The sequence below is a fragment of the Parasteatoda tepidariorum genome, chromosome 2 (assembly GCF_982258835.1).
Source record: "Parasteatoda tepidariorum strain Cologne lab strain chromosome 2, Ptep-v5.0, whole genome shotgun sequence".
NCBI classification, from domain to species: domain Eukaryota; kingdom Metazoa; phylum Arthropoda; class Arachnida; order Araneae; family Theridiidae; genus Parasteatoda; species Parasteatoda tepidariorum.
The window spans coordinates 126,185,577-126,211,996 of record NC_141756.1 but is presented as its reverse complement, the minus strand read 5'-3'; the positions used below and the strand labels follow the sequence as shown (position 1 = coordinate 126,211,996).

The following is a 26,420-nucleotide window of genomic DNA, read 5'->3' as shown; positions in this document are numbered from 1 at the left end:
ACTTCTATCAAATAACTATAAAAATCAGGTTAATTTTTAAACAAGATTTTAATAGTCCTTTTCTAATTTAATTCAACTTTTAGTGAATTTCAAGTGTTTTAATTTTACTAAAGAACATGAATAACTTAAACTACAACTTACATCTAGCATTCTAGTCAATAAATGCAAATGAACTTTCCAACAAAATAAAAAACCAAGTTAAAGAGGCAGAAATGTTAATGAAAAAAATTTTTATTTTACTTTCAACAAAATTATGAAAGAATCTAGTCATTCTAGCAAGAAATTACAAAATTTTCAGATGGAATGAAAAAAAAGTCAAGATTAATTTGGTTAGGTTCGTTACAATTTATAAAGATATTGTAGTATAAGAGAAAAGTTATCAGATAGATGCTTACAGATATATAATTTCACAATTTATGATCACATAATTTCATTGAAAAAAAAATCAAATTATTTTATTTTGTTTTTTGGTGCTTACATACAAATACAGTCATATGAAAAACACAAGTAAACGATATGACATATATTATTTAAGAGACACTGGAAGTGCTTGCACATCAAAAGTACCAAGTGAAATAACAGATTGACTAATCCCTTTCAATCGTAGAATTTTAAAAAAAAAATCTCATGTTGAGCGATACAAACATTTAAATAATTTTTCCTTTTCAAAACAGTTGTAGAATCATGCGATTTCCTTATGACTGCCAATTACAATTAAGAAAATGATATATAGGTATATAAAAAAAGGAACTTCTCTACATGTTTCACATGTAAATATTAATCAGCATAAAAAGCAAATATAAAGATGCTCTACAAGCACTTCCCAGATATTTCTGTAATTTTAAGATGTTTACACTGACCATCCCAGTCTGGCATCTTTTTTTGAAAAAAATAAACAGAAGCAATGGAAGAGGGATCGTTTTAAAGTGCCGAGAAGACACTTCATAAGTTGCTCCTCCGGTACCATAAAGATCGCTGATACACAAGCAAGTGTCCTATTTACCTTTTCTGAAATGATCCTCAATTGCTTCTTGACTGGCCTCTTCAAAGTCACAAGCTTGGACATATTTGTATACACCAACTAGAGCTTCCTTCAAAGCATCGTAACTACTAGAGCATAACATCTTTTGTTTGACCTTGGCACTTTCAGGACACCTAAAACAAAATTGTCAGAATTTAGTAAAAAATATTAGGCAAAGTAATAAATTTTTTAATTTTATAACAAGACAATGACTAGAGCAGAAAAATTACAGAGATACTGATCTTTTCACCTTAACTAAAGCTGGATGAATTTCAAGTAGAATGCACATGTTACATACTAGGGGCTGAATGAGACCCCTTGTGATTTGAGGGCCCCTTACTTTCAAGGAAGATAAACCTTTTCAAGAAGTTTTTTTAAATTGTAAATAGATACAAGATTATGCTCAACAATTGCTGCCACTAAATTAGATATGCAACATAATTATTTGGTATTTAGCCTATACTGCTCTACGCAGAATATTCATTTCGGACGAATAGTGGAAACAAAATCACTCACATTTTGAAAAATTTCAATTGACAAATTTTAAACACAACTTAGTCATGCATCACTTTTCATGTGTTACGCATTAGTAAACTTAAATAATTCTTAAATTTATAATATTTTATTTAAAAAATTGCCAGAAATTAATTTTTATTTGCATAATATTCTATTAATTAATTTTATGAATAAATATAAATTGATCAACTATTCATTTACAAAAAAAAAAAAAAATTATCATTTAATATCAATAAGAATGTGCACAGGATGTTTGCATAAGTAGAAATATTTTCTTAGAATACTACATTTGGAATTTCAACTTAGGGAAACTTAGTTCGTTTCGAACAGTCTTTCTTTCTCTTTTATTCCCCCAGGAAGGGTTTACAGATCCCTGGTTTTCATTAGCAAGATATTTTAAACTAGGAGGCTTCGCCCCCTGCTCGCTGGCGCTCGCCAACCCCCGGAACTGCTTTCGCAGTTCATTTCGAATTACTTCGCCATCCGATTCTCACTTTGCTCGCGCATTGGATACGTTCTTAACGTCTAGCTTTTGTATACTTTTTTGAACACTGAAGTTCCGAAAACTTTTCACTGTAGAAAATTCTAAACCTGTGCATTTCAATATTAATTTGAAATTGCAAACAGTTCACATATTTTTCTTAATCACACTATTCTAAATTTCAGTTATTGAGAAAAGTAAATTTTGTAAGTTTTGTTTTAAAGTCTTTCCCACCAGAGGGCTAAAACCATGTGTTGTAAAACAATATGAAATAGTACTGAACGCCAGATGTAAAGCATCGGCTTCGATGAAGATAATTTTGTGAGAATTCACCCGATTAGACATATGATATGCTCACTACGTGCTCTTGCGCGCCGAAGCCTATCAATTAAAACGTATTAGCGTTTTATATGATATAGATCAGCCATATGATGCTCACTACGTGCTTTTGCGTGCCGAATCCAATCAATTAAAAATGAAAACTGTTGCCAGCGCGAGAAAAGAAATATCATCGGTTTTATTGATACATACGTACGTATTAGCGTTTTATATAATATAGATTGTTGCCCAATTTGACCTTCTCTGAAAGGTTAAAGTTCCTTGCCCTACACAACATTTAGTTACAGGGATGCCAAATTTGTAATTTTTGGAGATCAAAGGTTATTTTTGACAGTCTCAAACTTAAATTCTCAAGTCTCGATTGAGTCTCAAATCAAATTTCTCAACTTTTTAAAATCAATATATTTAACTAAAAAAATAAACTTCATGCATTTATTAAATCAATATAATTTTCATGGGTAAGTTGTTCATAAACATGTGTAAATCACATTTAATTGAATATGTAAATAACTGTTTCAGATATATTGAAATATGATGCATGTATATTTTTAGTGTTACTTTAATTAGATTAGAAAAATGTTCCAAATTAGATAAAAATTTAAATAGGTTAGAAAATTCCTTAGAAACAGCAATTTAAATTAAAAAAAATTCAGTATCTAGACAGAGACAAGATGCAAATAGATGGCTTATAATTCAGTACAATTTATTAACATATTTTTTTAAGGTTTAAGACACTTATAAATTTTCTTCACAACAGGCAAAAATAAAATATTCGATAAAATATTTAAGTTTAGTCTCACTTCAAAATTAAAAAATCTCATCCAATCTGGTAACTGATTCTACAAACATTAAGACATTTAAAAAATTTTATAATTAAAAATTATAAAAATTTAACATTGGCATCAGATAACACTGGCATCAGACAAAATGAAAAATTGATTCGATTTCTTATAAATTTAAGAGACTAAATTTTAAAGAACAGGGTATTGTTCATCTTAACCAGAGGGTCACAGTTATAACCATGGACGGACAGTGGTAAAAACTCCAGAAGAAAAAAACAATTTGGAAGAAACTCAGGTTTTATAAGTTTGGCAATTGATGATTTCAAAGAGTTTTAAAAGTCATGTCAAAAATCCAAAATTTTGGTGTAAGGATAATTATTCGCTATTATGAATAGGAAATATTTATTAATAAACATACATATAAAATTACAAGTGATCGATCATGTTCTTGAATAATTTTGGCATTTCATGTTCTTGAATTGTTTTGACAATTACGATCAAAACTTAGATTTTGTGGAAGAATATAAAATTATAAATAAAAATCTCTAAAATTGAGATTTGTTAATTTATTTATTCATTGAAAGTATAAGTATAATTTTGTAAAAATAAAACTCTTCAATCTTATTAGATGTAAAATCAATTTTCATTAACATTTTAGGTTTTTTTAATGAAGCATAGAATAAAAAAAAAAAATTTATGAGTTCCTTTGTACTCCAATTTTTTAGCGTTGTCAGAATAAGACCCAAATTCGAAACCACTTCTTCGATTGGTGCTGAGCTGCATAGACTAGAATGTAAGCGTACTGTAACTATCATAACATATAAAGTACTATAACAGGTTAAAAATATGAAATATTTTTCATTGCTGAAAAATTTTACTTTCTTAGTTTTTGGTTATAAATCTATTATTTTAATTAAATAAAATAATACGCTTATATGCTAATATATTTTAATTAAATAAAATTTATTATTTAAATAAAATAATATTTTAATTATTATTTTATTTAAAGTTGAAAAAAGTTTAAGTTGTAAGGCATAGAGATTTTTACATAATTTTAAACTGTTTTATATTAAATGCCGAAATACAAAATTTAAGAGCTATCAGCTAAATAGTTTTCTTAAGAACTATTCTACCAATTTTGAAATCATTTGTAACTTATATATAAATCATAGCTGCCAACATGGATAGAAATTTTTACGAAATAATATACATTTCATGATAATTGTTGCACAATGAACTAAATATTTTACACATAGGGAATTTTATGGATTTTTATAGTTATCAAAATAGATAAACTGCAACATTTTCCAGTTATGATTGACATTAAACATACCTGAAATGTTATGTATTATGTTTACTCATAATTTCGAATAATAATAGGTATTTAATTCATCAAAGATAGTTAAAAGATTTTTTTAATTAGTTTAAGAAGAGAGATTTGAATGAAAATAAATTGAACATTTTAGAACAAAAAAAGTTTTGAACCGATTTCTATAAATGAGGTTCACTTCTTTATTTATTAGTAATATTTATTTAAATATTCAAGTAATTATCTATACAAAAAATCTATTTCAATAGGGATTTTTTTTAAGGAAACTTACTATATTTTAGGGAATTTTCTAAAATATACAAAAACCTGGAGAATTTTTATTAAACCTGTAGACCAGGAGAAACTGGCAAAATCCAGTAGAGTTGGCAGCTATGTATAATTAATTGAGCATTTCAAAAATGTAAAATACTGAAAAAGATACCACTATAAAAGGTAGTCAAGTGTCAAAGTAATTGAAAAAGAATCAGGTATATTTTGAAAAATAATAGGCATAATTGAAAAAATATAAGAATAAGGTACATTTTGTAATTTAATTTTTAAAAAAAATGTATCTCTGAAGGAAATTATATAGAGTTTTTATCACTTAGACAACTTACTGTCTCCAAGCTTGCTGAATGATAACAGTTGATTTTTCAATAGACATTCCTTTGCTAGAATTATTTCTATTATGCTGGATGCAAACCCAGGATTTCTTACGTCTTGAATCTCACTATTATTCTCATGCAGTCCTTTCAAACATCTTATGTCCTTGTTTTCATTTTCACTCTTCAGAAAAGAATATTTTTCTGAAATTTCTTTGCTCTCAGAACCAATCAGTCTGTTGAAAAGGGGAAGACTGAAGAAAAAGCTAAGTAAATAAGCAGAATACAACAAAGACAGGCACTCATAGTTAATATCATACCAGCCAACATTGGAGAAATAAAATAATGGAGACTTTACTAGCGATATATTTTAGGCTACAAGTAAAGTTTTGAAACAACATGCAAGTCAAAAAGAGAAATTCAAAATTGGAAACAATATAAGCACTTACATTTAGGGAAGTAAAAACTATGTTTATAAATCTAAAGAAGATTTTTTAAAATTATTATTTATAATGGCTTAAACTATTTTTAAATCGTTGTTAAACAGATGACCCAATTTTGGGTTTAAGGCTACTAATGTTGCACTCCGTAGACTTGTAGTTTTGAACCCAATCCAGAGTACAAGGGAACTTCTGGATCAATCAAGTATTGGGAGAAATTTGCCTTCAAGGCGGACTTTTTTATGGAACTTACCCGCATTTGCGTAACATAGAGAGGAAAATCACGAAAACGTCCCAAGGTTAGCCCTGACCTTGAGGAGTACTTAAACTATTAACACTAAACATATTGCAGTAACTGGCAATAACACTATCAGTTGAGTATTTTTGCCATCAGCAGATATTTTACGGATTTTGTTTTAAAGATTTCAGCAACAAGTACAGAAAAATTTGAGAATACACAGGTAAACAGGAGATAGTCGTAAAATACAGGAGTCTTCGTTAAAAAACAAGAGATTTGGCGGGTGCATAATATTATAAGAGTTAGCAAGCATGTTTGACTACTACACTACAACTTGATTCGAATTGCAATTTTAAATAATTTTAGTTGAAATTACTAAGAGTATTACACAGACATTCATTTATATATAGAGAGAATTTCTTTTTCTAATGATATTAATTATCAGAATCAGACCATAGCTAATGAAATTTAAAATAACTTTTATGTTTGGAAAAATGAGTACTTACATAATATTTACTCGTTTAATCACAAAACTAGGGATCTAGGAACATTCTTTCAAAATAGAAGAACATGGAAACATTTAGAGGAAACCAGTTCAATGTTACAAAAGTCGTATTTTAAAGCAAAATGCAGATATTTTAAGTTAGCTTTGCCACTATCTTAAATTTACAGAAGAAGTCAGAGTAGTGCAAAACTTAAATTTTGCTATCTAGACAAAGGAGGTATTGTTTCTGATAAATCCATTCATGTTAAATCGAAGAAAAGAAATCGAATCCCAATCAATAGAACTAAAAGTTTAGAAGTTGATGTGATATAATGAAAAAACAATGCAAATTTAGACTTATAAATATTTAAGCATCTGGCATTGCTGCCTGAGCAAGTGAGGTATTGTCTGGTATATTACATTTACTCTAAATTGAACATGATCAAAAGAAAATAAATAATTAAAATAGTTGTTCTAAATCCAAACCAAGTTGCTAGAGTTAGACCAAAATTTGAAGATATTCAAAAAGTCAATGATGAAATAAATAAAAAAAGAAAAAAAAATTTTCAAAAGAAACCCAAACAGTCCAAAATGTGTTCAGCAGAAGACAAGAATTTTAAAGGCTTAAAGTTTTGATTCACACTTTTTAACGCATAGCAGTCTAGAGAAGTGGTTTTGAAAATCAAAAAAGAAAATACCCAAAATATAGATTTTAAAATTTAGAATAAAAATTACAATTTTACCTATTTGTGAGTTCAAAATTGCTATTTAAACATGTGAGATATTATATTCTGCACATTGCTTTATTCTGAATGTGATTTAAAAAAAAAGAGCCAAGAATACAAAACTGGAAGTTTTACCTGTAAAAACTTTTAAATTACTATTTAAATAAAAAAATTCATTAATATACATCAGGCATTGCTATCGAATACCCTGTTGAATTCTGAATGCTTCATAGTGTGGAAGTTATAAGGGTTTTTATGTGCAAATAGGTTTAACTAATATTTAAACCTTTTATGCATGATAACCCTTATAACTACTAAATTGTTTATCCTATTCATTTAGGTTTTAATTCAATTCGATTTGGCATAAAAAAATTATTAAGCCATTCTTAATTTGCTAGATAATGTTTAAGTTCCCTCCACACCTTTCAGCTTACATATTATGCAACTTTTTATGACTTATTAAGATAATATTTCTTTATAATAATATCTTTTTTTGATGTTTGGTTTTTACTATATTTTTTTTAGCAATCTTTACAGTACTGTGATCATTTTAAGTACTCAAAGAGCTTTTCTTTTGTGTTCATTCAAATGCACAAATTTTTCAAAATTATTATCATCATCATCATTACTTTTTCTCATATCTCGTACCACTGTCAAAATAGGAACACAAATCTCCAGTTAGCATTTTAAGTAATATAATCATGTAGTACATAGCTATTTTACAATACATAGACACTATAACAGCTGCAGATACCTTTAAAAAGCTGCAGCTGTTTGAAAACAAAAGTTAAAAGAGTGCACAGGCACTTGAACTTTACTGAGCACCACGTATATATACTGTATTAAGTTATTGCTTTATATAGTAACTCCCCAGATTTTGATACACTTCAATTAAACATATGTAACATACATGAAAAAATAAAAATAACCAGTCATTTAAAAGGTTTTATAATATTTGACATAAATCATTACGGAATAAAAACTATCCAATTAAGTTAGTGCTTGAATACGGATATTTAAATTTAGGAGTGTAACAAAAAGTTTTTCGAATAAAAATGTAGGATTAGTCAATGTTCAAACAAACTTTAAGAGAAAAAAAAAGAAAAGAAAACTTGGTGGTCCTGCTCACAAATCCCAATTATTGCACCACATTCGTTTCTTTTAAAGGTCATTCTTTTTGGCAAAATAAGCTTATTTTAAGAGTAAAATACACAGCTATTATAATTTTATATTGGAACATTTTCTTAATATTTTATGTATAATAATATGAACGGTTATCTTGACTTGAAAATAATAGACTGCACCCGAGAAAAAATAAATTTAAACATAGAAAAACAGAATATGTGATACAATAGAGGCTTTGTAGTGGGCCAAGGACAAATGAAAGAAAAAATACGGAGATTTTCTGGAACAGCAGACATATGCCAGACTAATTTTAAAAAAGACACACAGTAAACTAAAAAACATATAATTTGCTCTACTTAAATGAATTAAAGTTTTTCAAAAAAGAATAATAAAATACACTATTTCTATATTCCAAATTATTTAAAAACAGAAAGTACACAGCAGTAGCTTTTATATTTCAACACACTTTATTAATGGAACATAGGACAATTTTTAAACGTTTGAGATCAAATATGAACAACTGTATAATGAAAATATTAGAATAATCCAAGTTTTTATCAGATAAAAATAAAACATTTAATTTTTAAGCATTATATAATGCATATATGCAAACAATATTTTTGAGAGGAACTTATTTTAAATCATACAAATTCACTAACTTAAAATTTGCTCATTTTTTAATAAAATGATTTATTGTTAAATATCGAAACATTAGAATATTCTATTTTTTATAAAATGTATTCAAGTAAATAGAAGTAATTATTTTAGTGGTAGTTAATAGAAGTAGTTATTTTAATACAAAAGTAAAAAGAAGTAATTATTTTAATAGTGGCTGAAACCTGAGCAGAACATTAGGGAGGGGGCAACCTAAAGGGCATAGTTAAAAAAAATTGATTCAACATTTTCATAAATTTAAGTTCCAATCTCATGTTTTTCTAAAGCAAACTATATAAGACTATTAAACAAAAGCTTACAAGAATGTGATGATGCAAATTTTAATTGAATAAATGGTTTTCATGAATCAAAACTTTTTTATATACGTATGATATACATTTTGTAGGATGGATAATAAGAAAAGAAAGTTATTTTGATATTCAAGGCATTACTTAGTTACTATATTAAATTTAACATTAAAGCATTTTAATTATTTTTCTTGTACTGCTAAGAAATTTAGGATATCAAAATTGTACTATGTTAAAAGAAATTAAGCAGAGTTTGAAATTAAGATTCTACTTTGTCTATTTTTCAAGCATTGAGAGAATATTACTTAAGATTTTAGGAGACAAATAATATTTTAATTCCTTAGCTTTAATTAAAATTTTTTAAATAAAGATTTAAGCACTAGTAAGCTTATCAATAATTACAATCACAGTGAATAAATAAATAGTCAAAATGATTTCAAGGCAGTAGAATAAAAAATAATTCGATATTTATAATACTTAAACTAAGATTTAAAGTTTCCCCGTAATTTGGCCTTTATAAACACATTTATTTAAACGTAGTAGATAAAACGTGCATAGCCAGATTTTTCAACAAAAAATAAGCACCTTTTAAGTACTTTTCAAGCACTCAAAAAATATCTCTAATCACTTTCTAAGAAAAGATCATAATTATGATTTGTGCAGTAATAAAATAAAAAAATTCTATTTTTAAAGTTCTTAATTTATAAACAAAAAATCAATACAATTAATAAAAAAATTTAAAACTTTATATAATCATGAAAAAATAATTAGTTTCTGATAAATATTGCAGAGAAAATTGTGAAAATCATGCATTTTTTGTAATTTATAACAACAATCGATAGGGCAAAGAAAAAATCTTTCTTTAAAAGAAAGAACATTAAGCACCTTTTACAAACCGCGAATAAAAAAAGCACTTTTAAGGGCATTTAAAAACTGTAAATCAAAAATAAGCACCTTTAAGCACTTTTTAAAAATGCTATGTACCCTGTCTTAGGTTACAAATAACATTTCTCACTAAAGAATATTAAAGTTTAATTGCAGTATCATTTCTTTTATGGTATATAAGTTTCACTTGATCATAAAAACTCTATGTGTTACTTTATTGAGAGTAATTCCTGTCCCTCCAGCTTTCTTTCAGTAAATTGCAAGTGAGTAAAAAAAAAATTTATTTGTACAAACTATAATAACTTATTTTTATACACTATATCAAGAGTTTAATTTTAAAAAAAATTGCTTTACAGCTAATAGGAAAAACTATTGTTTTTTAATTACTGTGCCAACCTAAAATATACTTAAGAGGGAAATTATTACTGAATAAGGGATTGTAATTTTTTAATTATTTAAAAAACTTTTAATGTGTTTAATATGTTTTAATTTAATAATGTAATTACATGTGTTGTTTCTATTTTGTTAGATTTCAAACAACATTAAAATAAGAATGATATAGTTTAACAATAAGAATATAGTCAGTAAATATAATACAAAATTTTAAAATAAAAAGAACAAGTTAAAATAATTTATCTAAACATGTTTAAATAACTTATGAATACACTTTGTTTTGTGTCTCACAGATAGTTTTGATTTAAAACAAAATTTGTTAAAAAAAATTATGAGCTGAAAAAAAAACATATTTTCTCAAAACTTAATTTATTTTTGTTTTCATAATTTTTATTTGAAGTTTGCTTAACATATTCTTTTTCTTTCCTTTTGCACCAAAAGAATTTAGAAAATTTTAATTATTAATATTTTATTATTATATACATAATAAAAAGATATTCGGCTCCTTTAAAAAAAGGAAAAAAACTTTATACACAAAGCAAAAGCTAGCAATTTCAATTTTAGTTACTTGTTGATGCTTGTTAACTGTAGAGTAAACTGTCGATTAACCACAGAATTGAGTGGCCAACACAGTGCGGATCAGCAAACTCGTGCATAATACACAAAACACTTAAAAATGACACACATCATCAATTTCCTTTTAACATAAATAATAAGTTATTAAAGGTTTACTGGTTGTATAGGCATAAAATATACAAAAATTAAATAACTACTTTTCAATGAAATATCAATTAAAATATTTTCTATGTTATTTTAAAATATTATTTATTTATAAGAAAAAAGGTAGTTACTTTCTTAATGTATTTATGATTTATGGTAATTACTTTCTTAATGTATTCTTTTAATGTATCTAAAGTATTTATGTGAGGAAACAGTAATTACATTTTCCAAAGAAATGGCAATTTAAAACTGTAACTAAATTCTTGTTTTAAAAGTTTCTACATTGCTAGACATTGATTTGTATAATTTAATCTATAATTTTAATATAAAAAATATTAACATTAAGTTAATTATGAGGTGAATTCCTAATTGACTGAGAATGACTTTTAGATTCAGATAATGTTCAATAAAATGTTAAGGAAGAACCCAAATTAATTTGTAAAATATTAAAACATTTGCATAAGTAAACTAGCACAAAATAGTGTGCTTTAATGATCAATTAATTCTATATAATCAATTGAAAAATTGTTTTGTACCAGATTATAGTGAATATTGAGCATGATAGTAAGGGGAACTGAATAAAGTTCAGCAACAAGTAAATGGTATATGAAGCTTTTGTATGTAATAATACAGTACAATTTTGCAAAAGTAATTGAATGAATTTTGAAAAGAAAATTATTGAAGTGTACTTAAAAAGGAAGTTACTCAAGTTAATCTGTACATCATCTAGGTTATCTGTGGAACAATTGTTTTCTAAAGTGCATATGTGATACAGAAATTTACAAATTTCATATTATTTAGAACTTACTGCAGAGGTATTCAAAGCATTTTTCATTCTCTCCCAGGTTGTTTCATGATTACTCAAGTTGATCAAGGTTTTCCAGCAGTTGAATTATTGCAAGAAGAAACACAGTGAAGATGAGTCCTACAAGTAATTAATATTATGATAAGTAACACAAATGTAACACAATTAAAAAATTTTATTATTTGCAATGTTCACATCCCTCTCTAAAATGTATTTAACACATATAAAAAAAAAAAAAAAAAAAAAAAAATTTCAAATGTTTTTTTTTTTTTTCTTTTTTTTTTTATAAGAGTCTAAAAACCTACCAGTTATTTAGAATTTAACTAACATTTACTGTAAACATAGAGATTAAGAAATTTAGATAAATGTAAAACTTTACAGCTGTATAGCTGAAATTTTTTTCTTCTTCAAATATTGAAGTGTTGTCAATATAAAAAGAACATTCTTAGTGAAGAGAAAAAAGGAATAGCAAATCTAAAAACATTATTTGAGTTCGATTCTGTAATGTTCTTATTTTAAAAATCTTGTGAAAATTACTTATATAAAAAATTACTGTTCTTTATTAATTAAAATATTATATTTAAAAAAAAAAAAAATTAGGAAGAATACATAGAATATATTTCAAATTAAGAAATATCAAATTACTAACCACTTTAGAATCTAAAGGAAAAATAAAAGTATTCAAAACGCATGTCAGCAATTCCAGCTTGTAAGTTAATTCTTGTTAAATAATTTTAGAAACAAGTTAGAAAAAATATTCCACTTGGTTCAAAGATTGATTATAAACAAATTATTGCAAAACAATGGAAATGTACAAGAATCAAATAAATAAGTTTACTTACTTTACATTCTCGAACTTCTGGCAAGGTCTGAAACAATGCCTCACCTAGCAAGCTCATCATACCAGCATACTATAGTTTTATATATCATGTAAATCATTGTTTCGGAATTAGTTTGAGAGGTAACTATGGTGTGAAGGTTTTTTTTAGGTTATATTTAGTTTATAGTTATATTTAGGTTATATTTAGTTATATTAGGTAATATTAGGTTATATTAGTTATATTAGGTTATATTTAGTTTAGAGAAGGTTTTATTTAGTTCATATTTTAAGGATAAATTTCGTAACATTAATTAAAATAAAAACTTTTGATTTCAATATGTATATAAATTATTGTATTTCTTCAGGTTACTATTTTATAATATTTAACTCATATTGTAAATTTCAAAGCGTAAATAAAATAAACCGTACTGTCAGTAATGGCTGGTTGTAGTTGTTTAAACAAGTTTTTAAACTAGATGCAAAAAGATAAATGTAATGTAAAAATCATAATATTGAACTATCATCACCTAAGCAAAGAATTACACGATTTTTCTTTCAAATACAGTATTAAAGAATTTCTTTAAAAAAATTAACTAAAAACAACATTGTACAATCTATGTACAATATACTTAAACAACAGTAATTTTAATTAAAAAAATATATATTTAAAAAAAATATATATTTAAATATTGCCAGCTTAGTGAATAGTATTGTTGACTAACAATTAAATCTAGCAAAGAACTTGAATGAGTTGTAAAAAAATTATTTGCACAAATCTATAATCTAATTTGATTGAATTTACAAAAATAAAACATTTAAAGGAATTTTTGCCTAGAAAAATTAATACAATGTTGGAATATACATTTTGACAAATTTAATACCTTTTTAAAATATTGCTCAATGATATACACTAGAAAAAAAAATATATAAAAAACAGTAGTCTTAAATTTTCCTTTTGTATTTAAAATAATTTAAAAAGATTCAGTTACCAGAACAATCATTCAACTACTCAAATGACAAAGTTAAGAAAAAGTACAAATAACCAATATTTCTTATTTCTTTGAATTGATAAGGCATAGATATTCTTATTGATATGAGTCTTTAAGTTTCTGACAGCACTTTCATTTGTTACATAATGAATGTTTATTTTTACATATTCTTAGAAATGAATAATATATAATCTCGATTCAATAATATACAACAACTAATAATTACACCATTTCAATAGTGTGAAATGTTTTTTTTCTAAAACCAGCAAACAAATTTTAAAATAATTAAAAATTCACAAAATAAAAATAATCACAACACAAAATTAGCAAAATAAAACACTTAAAATATACTTTTGAGTTTTTCTTCTGTAGATAGAAAATCTATTTGTGAGTTTGTAACTTAGCAAAAGGATACAACGCACAGACTGCAATTGACTAAATAGTTTGAAGTAACCTGTTAATTCTTTCAAAGCCAAAAGAAAGAATGGCAATAGGAATTAATGTGCTTGCATGGCTCATATATGTTTCTTATTGTGGAAAAGTGTATTAGAAGTATTTTACATATTTTTCTAAATTAAGATTTCTTTTAATTAGAAGGAATAAAAAAACCGTATTATTATTTTTTTCATTTTAAAATCATTCAGTATCAGTAAAAAAATTACTGAAGAGACAAAAATTAGTTTATACTAAGAGGTAAGATAGCATTATGGAGAATGCATAGTAATTAGTCCATTATATGTAAAAAAATAGAGAGGAAAAAAATCACATAGTTGATCCACCAAGTATGTGAGGACTGAAATATCATTCAAAGAACAGTTGATTTGTACACATAAAAGAAGAGCATAATTAGCACTACACAAAAGGCTTGAAAAAAGTTAGCTAAAAAAAGTTTGTTGCAAAAAGTTGCTACAAATTTACTTTGTATTACTTTTTTGCACCCTTCTTATACATTTATACAACTGCAGTTATGAATGTATGATGTATCATAAAATTAATTGCATCACACAGTTGAAATAAACTATAATAACAGTTATGATCTAAAATCTGTGATATATTGAACCTTTGAAATAACAAGATTGTGATTAAAAGAAAAAAGTCATCAAGATCATTACTACAAAAAGCAAATATGACTATATTAGTTTTATGAAAGTAAGAGGTACCAGGTATACACTCGATTTAATTTCAAAGCATAAATATATTCCAGACACATTAGCAGGGCTCATATACAAATAGTAAATTAATAGAGCTTAAAAATTGAATTTTGTAAGCACTTTATAGATAAAACACTAAAATATGAACAATCAGTTCACTTAAAATTAAGATACATTACAGCTCAACAGTTTGGGAACAAGATTACAATTTCAAAAGATTTGTATGCAAGAAAATATTTTTAACGTAAGAATAATTTTTAAACAATTTATTGAGAAAGTTGTGGATTTATTATCAGAGATTGCCAAAATGTGCTTATCTACTACATAAAAAATTATATGTATATTAAAAATCTAAATGGATATTTTTCATATACTTTTAGACAGGATTTTTGGATTTCTTTTTATAAAAAAAACTTCTTTCACAACTATACTTTCTTTACTTGTGGTTAATATAGAGGGAGATTCCAAGTAGTTGCAGTTGTTAAATAAAATTCTGCTTATTGTATTTATGTCTCATTTACTTGTTCTCGTCAACGTCACCTTCAAGAGAAATACAATAATTTCTGTTTATCCTTTTGAAACATGTAAAGTCAAGTACCCTTAAGAAAACCCTTTAGTGGTTGACTTTTAATTATTCTCTAAAAATAAATAGTTTCATGGAAATATCAATATACTACTCACTTGAACATAAGAAAGGGTTTTTTGTTTTTACCAAATGTTTTCATACTCATCATCACTGAATTTATATTTATTATATCTAATTTCTAACAGTTTTTCTTGTCAAAGTCAATCAATCACTTCAACAATTGAGATGGAAGGATTTTTTCATCAAACCTACAATTTCATAACATTTTCAAATAATTTTTTCATTGTCTGAATTAAGAGCAAGAATGCTGAAATGGCAACTGAATCAGACCCTCTAGATTAACATTACTTTTATCAATGATAATTCAAAAATTTTAAGAAATTCTACTTTCAATAGAATATAAAGGAAGTATGTCCTGATCTTGACTGATCATCAGTTAGTTAACAATAAATTGCAGCGTATTTGATGTAAGATAGAACAAAAAGCTGTCCCTATCAGCAGACACTCAACTTATTATCTATTAGTTATAAGGCAATTACAGTTTCTGGCCTAACATAGCTTATTTCAATTATATTTGAAAGCATTTTAAAGTTTTCAACCCTTCATTTTATGCAGTTGTAAATTTATAACACTGATTTCAATACCTATGATATGCATTTGAATGTAAATTAAACAATTGTTTTGTTCATTATGTATCCTGTTTGAATCAATCCTTTTGAATTTGAAAATGTTCATCTAGTGTCCAATATATGGTCTTCGGGTCTCAATTAGGAATTTTAAATGTGGGTTTTACCTCACAAAGAATAAGAGCTGCTTCCATAGTTTTCATGCAAATTGGATTCCACAGAATATGTTTAGCATACTCATGATGTTGCAAATGTGCAATATACTACACATTTGTTATTAAATAATAATAAAGAGTTTCTGCAATTATAGAACTTCTTTATTTTGAATCCTTTAATCAAAATTTCAATTAGGTGTAAATACGCCAATATATTCACCGATTGGTAAATTTAAATGAACCCATCTTATCTCTCTTACAATCTTACGATTGGGAAAAATAAATCCCTGAATGTTTAGGATCACTGTAATCTTATCCATTTATTAAGAAACATTTTTAGAATACCTTTTTTAGGCAAAAAAGCCTTACAGTTATTTTTACTACCTATAAATGGATAAAGTCGAAGAAGAGAGAAATAAAAAGTTGGTAGAGCAATTGAAAAATGATATAAAGTTGGTTAAATTACAAGCAGAAATTCGAAAAAATAATGAAATGAAATTAGAAGTAGATATAGGAATACAGAAATCATTGGCAGAATTTCACGAACCTGTACTTCATCAAATGGAAAAACTAAAAACATCTAGACAACAACATTTGATAGGTATAAAAAATGCTGTCGATGATTTATCTTTAACTATGAATGACTTCAATAAAACTTTACCACAGATAGAGAATCAGTCAGAGGAAGATTATACTGAATAATGCAAGAAGTATGTTTTTAAAAATAGATATAGACAGAGATGTGGATAAAACTGTTCTAGAAGAATTAGAATTTGAATTACCTTCAATAATGTGGAATAAAACTGATGAAGTTATTTATAGGGCAAAAGAATACAGAGATAAATTTAAAAGAGAGAAAGGAAATGAAAGTAAAAAAAAAAATTTTGCAACTAAAGAAAAGAAAGTTGAATATCAAAAAAAGATTGACATTGCTGATAATAAGATGAGTATGATGAAAATATATATAGATGCTTTATCAGCTATTAAAAAGGTAGATATTACACAGGAAAAGGTTTAGAAGATAAATTGAAAATTTTAGCTGATTTGACAGATAAAATTTGTAAAGGTTCTAAAAGTAAAAAATTTTATAATAAAACTGTTGATTTGTTGGATTCACTATTAAGAGAGGGAACTATGACAAACGATCAGGTAAAGGAATACTATAAGAAATTTCTTAGTAAATAAATGATTGTAAAAAAAGTATACTTGAGCGAAAGTCAGATTTCTAAATTGAAATCAGCTTATAAAAGTGGTGAAGAAGTTAGTTTACAAATAGATAAAAGTAAAACACCCAACTTTGATTTACATTTAACAGTTACGCTAATTAACCAAATTGATAAAAGTAAAAGAATTAAAATATCAAAGACTCAACTGAAAAAGATTGGAGTGTTTTAACCATTTTTCGTGCCTTTACTTTCTACTTTAGCATTAGAAGCAGCTGGTTGGGGTACTAAGAAAGTGTTGGACAAAATTTCTGGATCAGGTAAAAAAAAAAAAAAACCTTGTGGAAAGGGAGTCTATCAACTCTGGGAATATTCAACGAAATGATTGAAAATAACATGAAAAGTGAAAAAGGTTTCAGAGGTGTGTTTACTTCAGATTTATTACCAAAACAAATTAAAAAATTTGAAAACGGTATTTTAGATATTTCTACAGGTCCTGGCACTCATTGGGTTTGTTATTATAACGATCCTAAATACTCTTTTATAGAATACTTTGATCCTTTTGGAGAATATGAATATAACACTATAAAAATAAAAAATGATTTTCTTCCTAAAAATATACAAAATTATTTAAATACTTCAAAAAAAGAAATACGTTATAACAATAATGTCTTACAAAGCCCCAGTTCTGTAAAATGTGGTTTTTACTGCATGAAATATATAACTGAAAGAAATAAAAATAAATCTCCTATCGATGTCTTATATTCATTTACACAAGAGCCTAGTGATTATAATGAAAAAATTGTTCTTTATAAATGAAGTATATTATTTTAGATTCAAAAAACGTAAATAAATCTGAAGATTTCACCATTGAGTATTCGAGACCTTTTCATTTTACAGAGATAGCTCTTAAGTCTTTTTCAATGTATATTTCATGGAATAATATTACGGAGAAAAACAATAAATTTTCATACTTTGACGGAGCCAAATGGGAAGATTTTATTATTCCAAATGGTCATTACAATATAAGAGGTTTGAATCGATATATGGTCAAATTCTTTGGAAATGATCCACCTATATTATTTGGAATAATCGAAGAAAGACAAAGATTTAGTATTAAACTTAAAAAGAATTATAAAATTGATTTAACTAAAACTGAATTGTACAAAATTTTAGGATTCGAACCTAAAATATATGAAGAGGAAGAGCAAGAAGGTAAATTTATTGCTGATATAGCTAATGGTAATGATAATATTTATATTCACTGTGATATAGTGGATGGTGCTTATATAAATCAGTTTCAATCTCAAGTCATTTATTCTTTCACATCTTCAAATCCACCTGGAAGTTTATATTTTAAAGATTTTGATAAACTGATATTTTTTCCCGTTAAATCTGATTCTATAAATCGAATTAGAATGAGAATTACAAATCATAGAGGTGAACTAATTGATTTAAATAAACAAGAAGTACAGTACAAATTTATTGCTAAATAAATTAATAAACATAGATTGTACAGAAAGAGTAAAAAAATACAAGGAAGAGGCTTCTTTTCAGACTTTATAAGTCCAGTTGTAGAAGAAAAATCTAAAGAATTTGTGAGAGAAAAATTTAATGAAATATTTTCCAAAAATAAGAAACTTGGTGCTGGATTGAAAATTTTTATTCCTAAATAAATGGATAAAATTTACGATTTGAAAGACACTAGTTATTATTATAATAACGACGTTGAAAGTTTTGAATATAGGGAAATAAAAAGTGAAAATAGAGATAGAAATAATCTTCATGAAAATGCTACATATAATTTTTTTATCAATGATACAAATGCTAATATTTTATATTCTGCAGGATATCTGCAACAGGAATTAAAAATTGTAAAAGGAGATGGGGGTGCAATAAGTAATGAAAATGTTACCCTAGTGAATGGAGGAGGTCTCGTAAATTCAAACACGTTGACTATAGGAAATACTGAAGTTCAATCCACTATAAATTATAAAGCCATTATGAATCAAGTATTAGGGATGATACACTTCACCCCTGATTACTCAACATCAGAAGCTACCAACATGTTCTTTTATGTAGATACAGCTGATTCTGCAGATAGAAAGGATTTGAAATACAATGGAACTCTGGTAGACACTACCAAAATAACAGATTTTTTTCAAAACCTTAAACTAAATGAAAGTTTTAATGAAGGATTTTCAAAAAGATGCAAATTTACTAAAAATAGTCAAACCGTAAAAATATGGATTCCTTTAAAATATATATTTGATTTCCTTAACGAATATAAAAAAGTAATGACAGGTTTCCAAGTTAAAATAGAAATTCAAAGAAATGAAAGTAAAAACATGCTGTATACAGATATTCAAAATCCAGATTTTAAGGTCTTTGTTGAAGATTTATCACTTTGGTTACCTTATGTTAGATTTAAAAATTCAGCATCTGTAACATTCAATGAATTAAAATTATCAAATACTCCTATAGAAATAAATTGGGATCATTATAACATTATCAAATCAAATGTATTTTATAAAAATACCAGTGGGTCTCATTCTATTCCGGCTACATCTGATGAAGTTTTGAGTTTATATGTCATTCCTGAATATGATGAAAGAAATGAAAACATGAATCAAAATAACATGATGTTTGATCACTTGGATATGATAGAACGTTGGTTAATGATTAATAACATTAAAGTTCCCACAGTAAGTTATATGATGGACTTTAATAAAAATGATTATAATCGATTATATTATGCTCTTTTAGAATCAGGAATGAATAATATAAATTCTGAAACAGGTTGTATGATAAACTATTCAAATTTCAGTAAGTATCCTATAATTCGTTTTAACTTGACAAACCATGAAAATTATACCAACTTAAGTAATTTAATGATTGAATTCAATTGGAGATTGAGAAATAATACTACTAAAAATTATGTTTTTTACTTTATTTTGAAAGAAAGAAACAAATGCTCCTTGAATATGTCAACTCAAGATATAAAAATTATTAAAACTCTGAAAACTGAATCACAATAAATGGCTGCTTATTATCCACTTTACGATGATGAAATAAAAGGACCTTTAGGACCACCAGGTGTAGGATTTAAATTAACGAATGATGGTAATTATGATATGGAAAGTAAACTTATAAAAAATGTTTTACATCCTCAAGAAGATAATGATTCTTCAACTAAAAAATATGTAAATGATTTAAAAAATAAGTGTTTGATTCGTAATAACGGTTATTTTAATGCTAAACATAAATGTATTAGAAATATAGCAATTCCTCTAGAGGGCAATGATGCTTCAACTAAAAAATATGTTGATGAATTAAAAGACAAAAGTTTAATACACAATGAAAATAATTTTGATGCTAAAAATAAAATCATATCAAATGTAAAAGAACCTGAAAAAGAAGGCGATGCTGTTACCAAAAAACATCTTGATTATTATTGTATACTGTGGGATAAAATGAATAGAAGTTATTATGCTCACAACCAAAGAATATCGAGTGTAAAATGGCCCACAAATTATACCGACGTTGCTAATAAATATTACGTTGATAATAAAACTTTTTGCGCAACCACAGATAGACTTGTTCAGTTTACAGGTGTGGGTTACAAGACTTTTGAATTCACAGAACTACTTCAAAACTTTTAGATTCAAACTTAAAATTATCACAAAACATGTATATGAAAATTAAAATTTTTTTAGCCTGTGATAAAGTAGGGGAAAAGCCTAAAATACGTTTAGAAAAAGTGAAAGAAGTACTTCTTGATAAAGAGATAAATGTTAATGAAGATGCAATAACTATGTTTGCGTATGGAAAGTTAAATGAAGTTTTGACATTATCAGTGCTAACAGGAGGAGGCTGTAAATTAAAGCCTTATTTACACATTGAAAAGATAAAATTTTCTTCTTAATAAATGGCAAATGAAATAAATTGGGATGACTTTTATAGAAAGAAACTTTCAGAAGATGTAATTATAAGTTTAGCAGATTATTTAAAATGGGAATATGTGTTTCAATATTCTGAATTGTCTGAAAGGTTAATAGAACAGCATGCACAACCAGATGATTGGTATATTACTTCTCAATATCAAAAACTCAATGAACCTTTTATTGAAAAACATGCCTCTGATGTAGATTGGGAAAAAATATGTAGATATCAAACCTTATCTATCTGTTTTATTGAGAGACATTTAGATAAAGTGACTTGGTATGAAATATCAAGATTCCAATGATTGGATTTAAAATTTATAGAAAAGTATTATGAAAGTTTAAATATGAATGTTGCATCTAGATATCAAAAATTATCAATGAACCTTATAAGAAGATTTCAAGATTATGTAAATTGGGATTATATTATACAATATCAAGATATTGATAAAGATTTTGTAATAGAATTTGTTTCTAAAATAGATTTCTGTCTCTTAATAAAAAATAAAAACAATATACTACCAGAAGAATTTTATAATTCAAACAAAGAAAGGATAGTTTGTATACTTCTTGCTGAAATTTGTCATAATACACGAGTATCGCTATATGAACCATTAAAAGAATAAATTATTTAAAAAAATAATATATTAAAGAAATTTTTATTTTAATAATAGTTTTTACTCGCAGTAGATTATTTTCTACTCGCAGTAAAATTTTATAGGAAATAAATGTATCCTAAAATTATAATAAGAGATTATAATGAACCTAATGAATTTCAAGATCCAAATCAACATCCTTTACTACCTATTCATACTTTTAGATTAATTATAAATGGTCCCTCGAAGTGCGGAAAATCAAATTTATTAGTTAATTTAATATATGACTATTTACACTTTGACAGACTTTACGTGTGTGCAAAAGATATATGTGAATCTAAATACGTAAAATTACAAGAAAAATATACTCAATTTGACGATGTAGAATTAGAAAATATTCAAAAATGTAAAGGCTTAAAGAATAAAAAAGAAGTTTTGAAAGAATATAAGAAATTTAAAAAAGATCAAGTTTTGTTTTCTTTCAAACTAGAGGATTTTATTACTGTTGATGACTTGGATCCTTCCTATATGAATTTAGTTGTATTTGATGATTGTATCTGTGAAAAAGATCAACATTCTATTGAAGAATTTTTTATTTGAGGAAGAAAGAAAAATGCTTCTATTATTTATTTAAGTCAGTATTATTATAAAATACCTATAACAATAAGAAGTAATAGTGACTACTTTATACCTTTTGAGATGAAACAAAAAGAAATTCGACAAATAATAAGAGAAATAGATGGTCGATTAACTAAAGAAGAATTTAATAAAATGTATAGAAAGTACAACGTAAAACCATATGATTTTTAATGTTGGATTTAGTGAATCCTGAAATGAGATATCGAGATGAAACCTTTCATCCTATATAAATGGAAGAATATCTTGAAAAAAGAATTTATATATACAGGAAATCTTATCAATTGATGAATGAATTGAGTTTATCGTTATCAGTAGGAAAGTTCTTATTTAGTGCTTCTGGCTTAATAAGTTTCGTTTTTCTACCCTTATCAGCCTTGAGTTTAACAGCTGGTGTACTTGAAATAATAGATAGATCTTTGAAAATTTCAGCTAAAAAAAGTGAATATAAACAAGCCTTTAAGTTCTATAAACAACTATTAAATTTGTTGAAATCAAACAATGTGACTGAACAAGAAGTATATATGAGGGAAGTTGAATATATTCAAAATTTACAATATTTTCCTATAGAAAGATGTATAAAGAAGTCTCAATTAAGTGGTTACAAGTATGTCAACAAATAATATTTACATCTAAATAAATGTGTAATAAAAAGAGTTGCAAGTGTAAAACAGGAAAGGGTGTAATTAATAAAGCTATTAACAATTTACCCTTTGAAATGCATTTACCAGGTCATAGTTTTACAGGTCCTGGAACCCAATTACTACGAGGAAAAAAGAGATTGAATGATGATTTAACATATAAAGAATGGTCAAAACCTATAAATAAAGTAGATGAAGCTGCATACAGACACGATGTTTGTTATTTAAAAACAAAGATACAAAAACTAGAAATGAAGTATGTGATACAAATATGATAAATGAGTTAGATGCAATTCCAAATCCTACCATTTGTGAAAGAATAGAAAGAGGAATTGTTAAATCTATTATCAAAGCTAAAAGAACATTCGGTATGGGAGCTATATATTGTCTAAAATGTAAAAATTTTACAAATACTAAAGATGCTCATGAAGTAACTTCTAAAAATGGAAGAGAGGTTATCGAGAGCTTATCACCCTACATTTACAGAAGAAATTTTTATAATATCTGTAGCTTTGAAAACAGATCCTATAACTTACAGAGGGAAAGATTTAAATGGAAAAGAAATAAAAGGAACTTATTATGAAAAAGAATTGGTTAAATATACTGAAGAAATATTTAAAATTGAAAAAATAATAAGAAAGAAAGGTAATAAAGAGTTAGTCAAATAGTTGGATAAATAAAAGTGATATAGTCTAAGTTGGAAGAACTAAGTTGATCGTCTAATCTAATTTCGGAATTAATTTGTTTATATCATTTTTAAATCTCTCCATATCATAATCTTTTAATTTTAAATGATTAAATTTAGTTTCTATATAAGAAATATTTTCTTTTACTCTGTTAAATAAATTAATAGCATTCGGATTATATTGAATTTCATGAGCTATTTTTAAATTAGGATATCTAAATTTTAAATCTCGTATAGTTTTATTATATAAACCTCTTTGACATCTAATAACATAATAATGATAATCAGAATCATTTTTATTATTTTCTATTATTGTAAACATGTTTAATTTTCTAGGTTGAGATGTTTTACGTGCTACGTCTTCTTTATATTTTTCATTTTTATTTTTAAGTCATTCATTTTAATTTTTATTATATCTAATTTCTTTTGAAGTTTATCATTATCATTTTTATATTTTTCATTAAATTCATTAGCATAATAATTAATTACAACATCGTTTACTTTTTTAGAAAATTCAGGTGAAATCCAACAAGCTATATTTGTAATTAAATCCTTAGAAACATAAGTCCCATTATATTTTAATTCAGTTGCATTTCCACCTTTAATTTCATAAAATAATGAATTTTCTAGAGGGCCCGAATTCGGGCCTTCTAGGATTTTAGCTAAATATAAAATTAACTCTTTAGATTCTTTATTTTCTAACCACTTTTTAAATCTTTTACCTCCTGATTTACATAGCTTAGAAGCATTGAAATATCCAGTATTTTTATCTATTATCAATTTAAAATCTCCAAACAATCCATAATAATAACTATCTTTAATTTGCTCATAACAAATATCTTTTAAAGAAGTCATTTTATTACAAAACATTTTTATAAATTAATCTTATTATCTATATCCATTTATAATCTCTAATTTCATATGTTATTTTTTCAATTATTAATATAAAATTTTACCAGTTTTTGTTTATTTAAATACTCTATCCAGTATTTTTAAAATCACCAAATAATAAAATTTATCTTTCTCCTAACAAATATCTTTTAAAGAAGAACCAGTAGTTTCAGTAAGAATATCCTGCATAATTTTTATAAATTCTGACGATGAAGGAGCATGGACATTGGAGGCATAACTTTGACCTGCCATTTTTTTTTCGTAACTAAAGATGTTTTCAGCAACGTGGCTTATAAAGAAGATTATTATCAGATAAAAAAATCACACCACTCTCCGGTCAGAATCCCACGAAGCGGTCAATTTTTACCGCAAAGTGGCATGAAAAAAGTTTCTTCGATTTTCATCACTCTGATAAGTTTCAAAATGTTTTAATTATTATTATGTAAATAAATGGAAAGTCATTATTGAGAAATATTTAATCAGATTAAAAGGAATAGCCTTTCAAATTTAAAAATTACATTTGATAAGGAAGAAGAAAAATATTATTATGATTCAAATGATTTTGATATTTTTTTAAAACAGAGATACACATCCAGAATTAGTTTTTTTTAAAAGTTAAAAAGAAAATTGAACTTGGTTTTTACAGTTGAAGCAGATGAAATGTTTTTAAAATTTTTAGATTATATGTATTTTAAAAAGAGTTTAAATTATAAATATTTTATGAAAAAGACATGTGAATATTATAATATTTCTAACAATATTAAGTTACGTAGTCCTAAAAATCAAAACATTTATGATGAAATTTGGAATTCGTTTCTTAAAGACTATGAGATTTAACTGCAGAAAATATTTAAAAAAACGTTTTCTAATAAATGGAAGAGAAATTTTGTTGTGATTGTAAGACTTTGAAATCAGCTGACGAATTTTACAAATTTAAAAAATATTTATTTAAAAGATGTATAAATTGTGATCTCAAAAGAAAATATACATATTATGAATGCAAATGTGGAGAAAATTATACTTATTCACATAAAGAACGGCATTTTAAAAGTAATTTTCATATAAAACGTATGAAAGAATTGGATAATAAGTATTTATAAATTTTCTTCCTTATAAATGAGTAACATGGCAAAGGAGTTCAAACACTTGAGTAATGTACTCTCAACTTTCAGTATTAAAAAACTAAGAGAATTGATAACTAAACTTAAAATTCCTGTCCTGACTGATAAGAGATTAAAATCAAATATCATTAAATCAACAGTTTCATATATCAAAAGTACAGGAAATTATAAATCTGTTTTATCAGATTATTTAGGATTAGATGCTTCTTATTATATGGAAAGCAAAACTTAAACTATTTAATAAATATCCTAAGCAAAGAAATGAATTAAAAAAAGTTTTTGATTCTTATAATTTAAAATATAAAGATGGTAAATTTATACCGAAAGCAGAAAAAAATATTTTAACTGAAACTAATTTAAATGCTTTGTATAGGCCTCAAAAAATAAAAGATAAGGTAAAAGTAGAGGTAAATCTTAACAATTTCTTTAAACCAGATTATAAAATTATTGAATTCAGAGGTCAATATATTAAAAAATATGAAGTTTATAGAAAACAATATAGAGTGGTAGGATCTAAAATTTTACCTGAACAATACTATAATATTTTAAGAAATATATTTAAAAGGGCTATTGGAAATATTATAGGAAAAGT

At 25.7% G+C, this 26,420-nt stretch overlaps 1 protein-coding gene across 6 annotated transcripts in view; it reads right to left on the bottom strand.

Annotated features, from left to right (window-relative positions):
- Positions 1-213: 213 nt before the first annotated feature.
- LOC147816182 (cofilin/actin-depolymerizing factor homolog) overlaps positions 214-26,420 on the bottom strand; it is a 70,310-nt gene continuing 44,103 nt past the window's right edge. For 3 of the 6 annotated variants that reach the window (XM_087158337.1, XM_087158336.1, XM_087158338.1), the window contains 3 exons: positions 11,831-11,947; positions 5,066-5,304; positions 214-1,155 (listed from right to left, as the gene is read on the bottom strand). In XM_087158337.1, the coding sequence (XP_087014463.1) occupies positions 996-1,155; positions 5,066-5,112 (207 nt within the window). In that variant the 5' untranslated portion in view covers positions 5,113-5,304; positions 11,831-11,947 and the 3' untranslated portion in view covers positions 214-995. The remainder of the gene's footprint in view (positions 1,156-5,065; positions 5,305-11,830; positions 11,948-26,420) is intronic. The other 3 variants (XM_087158340.1, XM_087158339.1, XM_087158341.1) reach the window with 1 other exon arrangement.